The following is an 11,679-nucleotide window of genomic DNA, read 5'->3' on the forward strand; positions in this document are numbered from 1 at the left end:
AATATCTTTTTTTTTAATCTTACATCAGTTACCTATTATATGTCTTGGGTAAAAGGACCAAACAAAGGAAATGTGCAAGTTGAGAATATTGGCTCTTTGCCACTTCCGGCTTTAGTTTGTTCCGGGGATTGGAATTTGTTAATAATTTTGCTATCAGAATCTTTTGTTTGGGTTGCATAAAGAAATTAAGTTCAATTTTTGGGCTTGATTCTGTTATTATGTTTCCAGATCTATTTTTTGCTGAGTTCTACAACATTGTAACTAAAAGTTCTAAAATTAATAAAAATTTTTATATTTGTTATTGACTGTTGTGGTGACAGTGGTAGTTATCAGGGTGTTAGGGTAGTGCTACATTTTAACCCTCAACTATCATCATTTTGCAAATATTACCACTCAAGTTTTTTTCTAGTAAAATGGCATCTTACCATTTTATTTTTTGCAAAATGACGTTTTGTTATCAACATGTTGGTAAAATGTGGAAAGCATGATATAACAAAGTGTGTGGAAAAAAACTTTAGAGGTAACTGTGTAAAATGAAAAACTTAATGGTAAAATGAGCAAAAGTAATACTTGGGAGTTCAAATTTGTAAAATGATAATTACTGAATGGTAAAATGTGGATTTAAGCCTTTATATTATTGTCTTGTGTCATAAACGAATATTGTTTAAGGATTAAAGCTGTTAGGTTAATAGAACTGTGTATTAAACTATTGTTTTTCTATTGCACAAAGCTTCATTTATGAGGGGGCTCCCAAAATTCCTGAAGCAGAAACACCATTCAAACACATATTGTAGAATTTTGAATTTGGATTCTCTTCTGGGTTTTTCTGTATTGTTCCTCTGCTGTGCTTCAAAATATACCGCTGGGCACTGATTTTGATGTCTCTAGATATATTAAAAAGTTTTTTAAAGCACTAACATCAATGTATTTTAATGCTCAGCAGAGGACTGCACCAAAAAACCCAGCAGAGAATCTAGAATTTTGCATAGACATTTATGTTTATTGACAGTTGCTAAACTTTACCAGGGACAGGACTTTCCAAAAGGGATGCTGCAGAGCTAAGGGAGAGATGTCTTTCCTTTCTTTTACAAAAGCTAAGGGTATGTTTCCCCCCTTGTTATTCGTCATTTTACAATGAAAATGAGAGCATTTGATGTTTATTACTATTCGAAATAGCTTAGTGTACGGGTCAGCTTTTTATAATGTTCTACAAAAGCCAAGAGTATGTGTCGGCCTTGTACAATGTTTTATCATAATTTCGCTTGAAATTGAATAACATAACATTATCCAGCTACCAGTCTTATGGTTAGAATAATTTTGATTGAAATATAGCTAGCCTACCTAAGTATAGTGGAGATAGAGATCAGATTGTCTAATAGCTAAGTAGAGTCACTGTAATCTATTAGAATTCAATTATGCTCAAATATGCATAGCTATGAGTATTTCTATGACCAGTCCATATAAGTAAGTTGAAAGAAAGCTAATCTGTTACCGCAGCTATAAAAAATTATAAAGTTGCAGAAAATACAAAATGGACATATAATGTGCAAGTATCTGTAACACATTTGTTTAAATTTCTTTTATGAGACAGTCAGTTATTACCCAGTTTTGTGAAGCTCTTATGAATGCTTCTGTATTTATTGTGTAATTTGTTTGTTGAATGCTTATATTTGTATTTTAATGTTAGCTCCAAATGAAAAAAGTTCTAAATATTGTCTGGCCTATTCTAACAGGTTGGTAAAAGTAATTTATTATATTCAGAACTTTCAAGAATGGGAAACTACGGTTGGGGTGAATTTGTGGATGTGCCACACAGTAATAATACGCACCACGATGATTTATTTGGCATTGATCCATTCTATATCAATAAAGGTAACGATAATGAGGTGCTGCAATTCTGTTATCTGATTTGGTTTTGTAAAAGTATTTCTATATTTGTATGCCGTCATCTATCAATTGGGGTTTTTCCACCTGAAATAGTTGTAATTTTGTAAAGGAAAAAGTGGTGTTATGAGCTAATAAATAATTGTCTCTTGTGTTTATTTTGCACTACTTTGTTTTATGCATGTAGGTATTGGCATTGTTGAGGATGGTGGGTTTGAATTCATGGCGCCTACTACCCGCAGGAATGCCTTGAGAGTTTTGCGGGCTATGCAGCTTCCAAAGCCTGGTATGTTCGTTCATTATTTAATTATGTCTGAAAATTTGAATTTTGTTTAATTATGTCTGAGATTTCATATTTAAATTACTTAAATGATTGTACATATGCAGTTTTACTAGAAGGTAGCCCAGGTGTAGGGAAAACTAGTTTAATCATTGCCTTGGGTAACTGTTCTGGGCACAAAGTGGTACGAATAAACTTTTCAGAGCAGGTCAGTAATTAGCTTGGTTGACACTTAGTTTTTTATAATAATTTGTTCAATTACATTTGTCATAATAGTTATTAGTAAGCTTTTCTATTATGTATGTATTTCTGGTGCAGACTGATATGATGGATCTGTTAGGGTCTGATTTACCAGTTGAAAGTGAGGAGGGAATGAAGTTTTCTTGGTCTGATGGGATATTATTGCAGGTTGATTGTCTTATACTGTAACATATCATGTTCATCTCTGCTTTTGGTATGTTTTTAATTTGTAACCGAAATTTGCAGGCACTGAAGGAAGGTTGTTGGGTTTTGCTGGACGAACTTAATCTTGCTCCACAATCTGTTTTAGAAGTATTTTACTCATCAATCTCAATCTCCATTTGTTCCTTTTCTGTACCTTCTTTGCTTTAGCACATTTTTCTTTGTGACAGGGTTTGAATGCTATACTGGACCACAGAGCTGAGGTGTTTATACCGGAGTTGGGAAATACTTTTAAATGTCCACCATCATTTAGAGTTTTTGCTTGCCAGAATCCATCACATCAAGGTGGGGGCCGAAAAGGCCTTCCAAAGTCATTCCTAAATCGATTTACAAAGGTATGCTGATGGTATGTTTTCTTGTATTTATTTTGGGCCTATGAAAGTTGAAACATAGATATATTCAAGCAAGCAAACCTGTGGAATCTAAAGTCCAAAACCCTCTATGTAGTACTTTGATTCAATTCATGTATAACCGAAAGAAACTCTACTTATGTTTTGTTTTGCTGTGTTTAATGAAGGTGTCCTGTTTCAGAATATTTTTCCTCTTTTCTTAAGTAATATTGTCACTCTAATCTTTTCTTTTTAACTAGATGCAAGATTTATCAAATCTGTTTTTGGTTGTTGATACAGGTATATGTTGATGAGTTAGTTCAGGAAGACTACCTATCCATCTGCGAAACAAAATTTCCGACCATCTCTCAAACATTACTCTCAAAGTTAGTCTTATTCAATAAAAGAATGCATGAAGACACTACAGTAAATCAAAAGTTTGCCAAGGATGGCTTTCCATGGGAGTTCAATCTTCGTGATATATTTCGGTCTTGTGAGATAATTCAAGGTTCTATCATCCATATTCCTTTCACTTCTAAATTGAATCTTGTTTTTTTTTCCTTGCCTCTTCTCTTTATTTGTAGTGTCCCTAATAGAGTCATTCCCTTTCCTATGCTGATAATTCCATATATTCAATTTAGGTGCACCGAAGCACTCTGGATTGTATTCCTTCGTGAACACTGTTTATATTCAGAGAATGCGTACAGCAGCTGATCGCAAGGAAGTCTTACGAGTTTTCAAGGAGGTATTTGAGGTGACACTGCCTATAAATCTATATCCCCGTGTTCAACTGAACTCAGAACATTTAATTGTGGGCAATGCTACTATTAAGAGGAATCATGTCCAATTAACTACACCCTCAAGCAAACAGCTCCTGATTCTGCCTGAAATTCGACAGAGTTTGGAAGCTGCTGCTCAATGTGTAGAGCGTCAATGGTTATGCATCTTGACTGGGCCATCGTGTTCTGGGAAAACTTCACTGATAAGATTACTAGCTAACCTAACAGGAAATATGCTGAATGAAATTAATCTTTCATCTGCAACAGATATATCTGAACTATTGGGATCTTTTGAACAGTATGATGCCTTGCGTAATTTTTTCAATGTAGTTGGTCAAATTGAGCGCTATGTTAATGAGTTCATTAGTTTGCAACTGGAGGCTTCAAAGGATGCAATTTTCAGGGAAACCGATTTCTATACCAGATGGATTGCTTTCCTCTCTAGCTTTAAATTTGAGAGCTTGTTATCTTCTGCTACAAATTATCTTGATGACCAGAAGAAAATAGTATGTTCCCTTAGTTTGTTCGTTGAACAACTAAAGTTGCAGATAGAAAGGAGTTCTCTTCCTCTATCCTACTCTTTAAAGGAACTTGATTTTGTATCGAAGGCAGTTTTAAAGATGAAAGATGATAAAAACAGCGCTGTTTCAACCAAATTTGTATGGGTTACAGGACTGTTGATCAAGGCTATTGAGCAAGGGGAATGGATTGTGTTGGAGAATGCAAATCTATGTAATCCCACGGTATATGATGCTTTGCGAGTTCATGCATTTAAAAGCTTATTATGCTTGAATAAGATTTTATTTAATCCTTGTATTTCGTATAAATGTCTGTGAACTGTGTTAATGGACTGATATCTCTTTGCTCTCTTTTGCTGAATCTGTTAATGTCAAACTCGTGTCTCATTAAACTTCCTCATCATCCATTTTTTCTTTCTAATCTATTTAAGTGTCTTGAACTCAGTTCGCAATAGCTTTCCCCAAATGAACTATAAATTAGAAGCATATCTAGATGATATTTTTTCTTGTTTAATTTTTCTGAAGTTTGGCAGGCAATATCTGGATAGTGCTTTATTGTCTTTAATCACCTGAATTGTTTAATTTTTCTACTTAAGGTTTGCAGCTGTACAAGTATGTAAATTGGTACTATTTAATTATTTTTACTTGTTTTTGTTGCTAGGTCCTTGATAGAATTAACTCATTGGTGGAACCTTGTGGATCGATCACGGTGAATGAGCGTGGAGCTGTTGATGGAAAGCCATTGGTTATTCATCCACACCCTAATTTCCGCATGTTCCTCACAGTGAATCCGCAGTATGGTGAAGTTTCTCGAGCAATGCGTAATAGGGGAGTTGAAATATTTATGCTCCAGCCATATTGGGCATTAGATGATATGAGTGGATACAATGGTGAGGACATTGAACTNAGAGATGTCAGGAGGTTTCTTGTTTTATTGGGTATTCCGATTGCTCAATTGGTTGATTCAATGGCTACAGCCCACATTTATGCTAAAAAGGAAGGTTNGAAGCTTAATNATCGCATTACATATCTTGAACTCTCACATTGGGTTCATCTGTTTCTGCAGCTTCTTAGGAATGGTTGTTGTCCTATTTGGAGTCTACAAATAAGTTGGGAGCATATATATCTCTCCTCATTGGGTGCTGAGGGAGAGAAAATAGTCAATTTAGCCAAAACTGAATATTTATCTGTACCTAATTTTGTTGGGTATGACGTTTTGACAGTATGTCCTCTGAGTTTGCCTGGAGGATGGCCATTGCCACCCAGTTTAAGGGATTTTATATATTACTCAAAAGAAGCTTCTATCAAACAGAATTGCATGTATCTAGAGTCACTGGGAACTCAAATTGCATTTCATAGGGAGTGTAAATTTGATTCAGAGTTGACAAAGAAGATGCTATTCTTTTCTGCCAATTGGGCAATTGAACAAGCTACCAAAAGTGATTTAAAGTTCTATCTTCTAAGGTTTAAGTGGTTCAGTTCTTTCTGCAAGTTCTTTCATGACTTTGTCAAACTGATTGAACAGATGATGGAACATCCTATTTGGGAGTATATTTCATGCCGTGATGAACTAGATGTTGATTTGCAGTTAATACCATTGTTGTCACTTGATATAGTTAATTTGGCTCCATCAAATAGCAAAACTAAATATCTCTGTAATGCTATTATTTGCTTTGATCCTCTAAGGCTAACATTCCAGCAACGGAATATTGAGAGCCAACATAGTTTTAATGAAAAAGCCAGTCGCTTCATTCCACTTTTGAAGTCCCTTTATGTTTTGCAAGATGAAATACTTTACAAATTTGTTTCAGCATCTAAGCTAATTGAGGACCAGTCTTTTGATTATAAAATACAGTTATACTGCAGCCTCATCGAGGACCATGTTTTATTTTGGCGATACTTGGTTTCTTTGAAGTTTGATCCTTTGAAGTTTGATCAGTTTGATCATTTGGAGTTTGATCAGTTGAAGTTTGATCAGATGATAATTTCTTGGCACTCTTTGGTGAAAGGTGCTCAAAAGTTTATAGATATCTGTCCTGAAGCAGTTGATGATTTTTTGGTAAGCTAAGAATTAAGTTTTGTCTATTTAATAAGAGAGTGTGCATAAAGCATCAGAATTAAGTTTGTTTGCATCCTAGATATTGATCAAATTCTTTTAAGCTTAACATGCTTTGAATCTTGGTGAATGCACCCTTATTTTCTTCTCACATATTTTGTTTAGTGTCACCAAAATATCTCTTTCATGTTTTGTATTACATTCAGACTATCTTTACTTGAACAGATGGAGAGCAAAAAATTACTATCTTTACTTGAACAGATGGAGAGCAAAAAATTGAAGTTCTCTTTTTCGGAAGAACCCTTACTATGGATTCATGGTGGTCACCCATTTTTGCCCTCTTCTTCTGATTTACACGATCAACATCATCAGATTTTGAAATTTGTTGAAACAATTTGGCCAAGAAAGACAGGACCCAAATACCAAGGTTAGGAATTTAAAGTCCTCTTTTGTTATTTATTTCTTGGAAAATTTCATATGCCCAATTCATGGTCAAGATATTCTCAATTTTGGAACATTTAACCCTTTAACTTCTTAAATAGTTAATCAACTCAGCAATTGCCTGTAAGTAACCAATACTTGAGCATCATTAACTTGTTAAGTTGTCAATTATTCTTAAGATGGGAATATTTTTCCAAGATTTTTTTTTATTTTCTTTGCATTTTATACATCTTATTTTTTTTATATGTTCGTTCATTCTTAATTTTCTATTCAGAACATTCAGGAAATTTGAGCAGGCATCTTGTTGATGTTGTTGCATCATTTGATCATGATCTCCGCATCCTCATTATGCAAGGTATATTATCGAGATCTTTCTTTCCCCTATAACATTTTTTATAGAAAATTGGGAATCAAATGTTATCCTTTGGTCTTATTTCCCTATATAACTTAAAGATAGGCCAGTTTCAGTTGCATTTATCTTGTGAAATAAATTTCTTTGGGAATGAGAAACTTTCTATTGGTGTATATATATGTTTGCATGATTGATGTTTAGTCCCTTTTCTTGCAAGAGTAAGACTGGTCACATTACCCTCTATAAACCTCACTAGGTTGGAGCTTTTTGTGCTTGGCCATGGCCTCTTTCCTTGCAATAATACTTGAACTGGTGTTTTTTTGCTTGTGATGTCTTCTAAAGTTTACTATATTGATTATGATATTGATCTTGAAAAATGGCTTTTTTTTTTCATTCCTTCCTAATCAATGTGGACAACACTTATTTACTTTGTTTTAAACGGTACTGGATCCATTTTTATTTATATTTTATTTGTTCATACTAGAAATGGTTATTTTGGCTCCTTATAATATTCTTTTTTTTTCTCCTCGCCCTTGTGTTTTTAAACAATGGTTTAAAACTTTATTAGTTTTTTTTTTCCTGTACTACCCTTATATTTTCCAGCTTTTCCTTTTAGGTTAGTTTTTTTATAATTTGCTCTTTTCATAACAAATTTGATGTTTCTAGGCCTTCAGTTTTTTTTTTTTTTTTGCTTTTAATCCTGCATAATGAAAGTCAAAATACGATTATTTCAGGTTTTATTGCTTGTTGAGGGCAATGATTGTAATCGTATTTACTATTGTTTATGAGGCTTTTTGGTGTATACTTATTATTTCTCTCTTTATTTTATAATTGTATAGATGTGTCAAACTCATCATTCTTAATGGTGAAATGGAGTCATGAGGATGGTATCCATAATTTTCAGAAGTTGGAGAAGACGCATCAGGTCTGTACCTTTCATGATGGTATTGATATCTATAATGCCCAAGTTAACATTTGATTGTTAAAATTGTCCCACAGGTGCTGCTAAGAAGGTTTGAACATGAAAAACAGAAGTTGCAGTTGAATTCAGGATCCAAAGACAGTTCATCTTTTGTTGAATATTCAACTGCTTGTTGTTCATTCTCACGTGAAATGTTGTGCCAAAAGTCTGCATTTGAGGCCTGGCAGGATACGTTCCCTCCAGTTGATTATGCCAGTTTATTTTGGGACATGGAGTTACTGCAGAAACTTACATCAATTCATTTGGATGATCTTGAAGGATTGCACCAAGTAATATCGATCATACTTATTTATTCATTGACGTAATTTGGATATACATTCGTATGGTTGCCTGGCTGTTCATGTTTGATCCTTACTCAAGCTTTCCTCTTATGAATTGAGTTATTGTTAACAAAATTTTCTTTATAATATTGAAAAAAAAAGTTTCTTTGTAATAGACTAGTGAGACTCTTGTGCTCAATAATTTCATGGATAAGGAAATACATCTGGTTGAGTAGGTGAACCATGAAACTAAGTGGTCATAAATATATACTAGGAGAAAAGGTGGGATTTGTGACAGCATCCTGGGGGTAGTAGGAGTCTGTTATGGTGAGTGGGTAAGGTGTGTGTATGGAGGGGGGAGGCGGTGGACAATCACTCAATTAAGTTATTGTGATTGGCTAGGAACAGCGAGTTCCTTATGTATTTCCTGATAATTCCATTTATACCCTGGACATCTAATTTCATNCTATGNTGAAATTANTACATTGTTTAATACCTACTATTTGNGTTCTGTTTCTATCAATAGCTGAGGGTTNCTACCCNTNTTATATTATGCCACNCATAATCTGGAAACTTAANTGCCATGTTTCTTTGATTCTGTTAATAGGCTGTGNGATNTCTATCAGACCTTTTGGACTNTGCTTTGNAGTTTTCNTTGAGTTTCTCATCAAGGCCTCCACAAATGTTTGTGCCACACCAGAAGATATTGTGGACCCTTAATGCATGGGCTTCAGTGGATGCAGGTTGGTGTAAGGACTTGAACGAGTCCAATGTTTCCTTTTCCTTTTTGTTGACTAGTATGCTAACACTAAAATTCGAACTTATTTCTCTGTTTCTGCCTTTTGGGGTACAGTGAATTTGAAAATTGCAAGTTTTATTCTGGAGATGTGGTTTAAGTGGCATGAAACTGTGTGGGTATGGTTCCCTAAATTTAATAAGGTATGCAGTAAGTTAGAAAATTGTAGGCTTTCATATTTAGTTTTTCCTATTAATATGCCTTTTGACTTTTTTTTATGATATTTTTCTGTACACAGAACTTTGTGAAGATTGATGGCTTTGGTACAACTGCACTTCCCCACATGCTCATTGAGCCTTCCAGTGCATCAACTGTGTTGCAGATCACGTGAGTTAATTGTATAATTTCAGCACTATATTTTTGTCATGTGCTATTGATTTTTTGAGTGGAGCTTCCAATAAACCAAGGTTGTTAGTCGTTACTGAAGTCAATATTGGGGCTTTGTCACCCGTAAGCTATCATGTTGTATATTGTTTGTTACTATATACATGACACGGGGAAGAAACTTCTGCCTGAAATCTTGAACTTTAAAGTATGTATATCATAATCTCCAAACACACAATTCCTGAAAATTAGGGTAAGAGGAAAATATATCATTACCTGGTAAGGATTGCAACCTGTGTAGTGATGCAGTATCGTTCTTTCTATTTATTAAAAAGATTTCAAATAATAGAACATACATAATGAGTCCTTATTTATGCTGCCCCTTAATATTCTTCCATTTTTTTTTATATTTCCACTTTAAAAGCAATGTGGTTGATTTTCTCGTTTGTGTTAAAGTTAGTTTTATCCTATGTATTTGACTACTATTATTTCTCTCATTTATAACTAGTCTGTAAAATATTTAAGAATTGGATAGATATATTTTGACATCTACGCAGGTAGCAGATAGTTATATGTTTTGCATCTTAGTATTTTGTAGTTGCTTTGTTGTATATGACTATTTGTTAACTAATGTGAATAAATATTGAACATCTTGTTACTGAAAGTCTAACCCTTTGGATAATATTTTCAGGCAAAGCACACATGCTATCAAGGAATCTTGGGTGCAATGTCTCAAGTGTAGAGTTACCTTGTTCAATCTGTGGCATTGTTCTCATCATGGAACACATCTACCTAAATTTCTTTTATCTGCTGCTCGCTCTCTTTTCCAGCAGGTAAAANTATTNTTTTCNTTCCATTTAAAAGTCACTTGAGTCTAAATTATTATACTGATTCATGCCTATGGTATGCTTAAGTGCAGATTATTTATGCTCACAGAAAATCATTTGATGCTGATCAGTTTGCTAGAATTAAATCTACTTTTTCTTCTTCTGAGAAGAATTCACTCACGGTATGCTTTAGACTTCTCATAAGTATATTATACCTGTATTTAAAAAGTCTGTGAACACTAATTATAGTTGATTAAGAAATGCATAATAATTATATGTAAATTTTTCCCCTTTCTGTGTGTATTTATGAATGTAAAATTATTCCCAAAGTGTTTGGCTGAATTATGAAAGAGAACCTTCATCAACAATTAATAGTTGCTATGTTTTACGGATTCTGTTTAAATGGTTATAATTCCCAAACATCAGTTTTCTTATTCTCATTCCCGTGTTAACTGAATCTAGGAAGAAAGCATCTATATTCTGAGCTCTCTTGTTGCTTCATCAAGACATCAAAGGTTAGAAAAATCCGTTCAGAAGTTCATTGTTCCACTGCTTAGAGAGCTGTATCTTCAGACTAATGCTGCCGGTAAATCTGCTAATTTTTCTGCACTTTAATAAACATGTATAATAATTGACTGTTATTTTAATATGGCCATAAAAGCTAAGTAAAATTATAAAAATCCTNTTAATACGGTATTCTGTTAGATTGTAAATTCTTATTATAACTGTGACCTGGGAGCATTAGTTACCTATTATATATGTATCTTTATTCTTCATGTTTAGAATGTTCTCTCTTATATTTATATATCTCTTTTTTAATTGTTTTAGATTTCAACTTTACTATTGGTTGTGCATGGGCGCATATTGGAGCATTGCGCATTCACCTATTGCTTAGCTGTAGTGAAATTGATCCCACCATGAAGTACTATTGCAAGTACTCTCAGCTCATGGAAACAATATCAACACTTGAACTTGAAATTTAGGTATTCTATAAAGATCTTTAAATCAGTTGCTTGCCTTTGTTTTCTTGTGTTTTGAACAATTCTTTGCTTATTTTATTTCTTCTAGTACTTGTTTGATGATTTATACCATGGGTGAATTATTTTCTACTTACTAAATTCATTTAGGTGCGGAAAGAGTGTGGTTATTTTGCTGGGCAGTTTTTAACACACGAGTCTGACAAAAGAAAAACACAAAGGTTGGAACAGCTTCAGGCAGAGCGTCAGATGTTGGAAAAAAAGGTTTCTAGATCCTAATGTTTTATTCTGCTTCTTGTTGGTTATATTTTTTTTTTTTTCATGTTTTATATGTAATTATTGGCTTGCATGATTACCATTTATGGATTTGGTGCCGAAGGCTGCAAAGTCATTTTTGTTAGTTTTCTGTTTC

The 11,679-nt window shown here is 33.8% G+C and overlaps 1 protein-coding gene across 1 annotated transcript in view; it reads left to right on the forward strand.

Moving 5' to 3' along the window:
* LOC106773952 (midasin-like) overlaps nucleotides 1-11,679 on the forward strand; it is a 38,766-nt gene that overhangs the window by 11,305 nt on the left and 15,782 nt on the right. Inside the window, 22 exon segments of the mRNA XM_022786215.1 lie at nucleotides 1,027-1,100; nucleotides 1,734-1,872; nucleotides 2,072-2,170; nucleotides 2,272-2,372; nucleotides 2,483-2,572; nucleotides 2,651-2,716; nucleotides 2,797-2,961; nucleotides 3,256-3,463; nucleotides 3,597-4,477; nucleotides 4,914-6,311; nucleotides 6,570-6,735; nucleotides 7,033-7,104; nucleotides 7,941-8,026; nucleotides 8,101-8,352; nucleotides 8,951-9,086; nucleotides 9,197-9,282; nucleotides 9,378-9,466; nucleotides 10,155-10,296; nucleotides 10,383-10,472; nucleotides 10,753-10,876; nucleotides 11,119-11,273; nucleotides 11,418-11,531. Coding sequence (XP_022641936.1) covers nucleotides 1,027-1,100; nucleotides 1,734-1,872; nucleotides 2,072-2,170; nucleotides 2,272-2,372; nucleotides 2,483-2,572; nucleotides 2,651-2,716; nucleotides 2,797-2,961; nucleotides 3,256-3,463; nucleotides 3,597-4,477; nucleotides 4,914-6,311; nucleotides 6,570-6,735; nucleotides 7,033-7,104; nucleotides 7,941-8,026; nucleotides 8,101-8,352; nucleotides 8,951-9,086; nucleotides 9,197-9,282; nucleotides 9,378-9,466; nucleotides 10,155-10,296; nucleotides 10,383-10,472; nucleotides 10,753-10,876; nucleotides 11,119-11,273; nucleotides 11,418-11,531 — 4,733 coding nt within the window.

The sequence above is a fragment of the Vigna radiata genome, chromosome 9, assembly GCF_000741045.1.
Source record: "Vigna radiata var. radiata cultivar VC1973A chromosome 9, Vradiata_ver6, whole genome shotgun sequence".
Taxonomy (NCBI): Eukaryota; Viridiplantae; Streptophyta; class Magnoliopsida; order Fabales; family Fabaceae; genus Vigna; species Vigna radiata.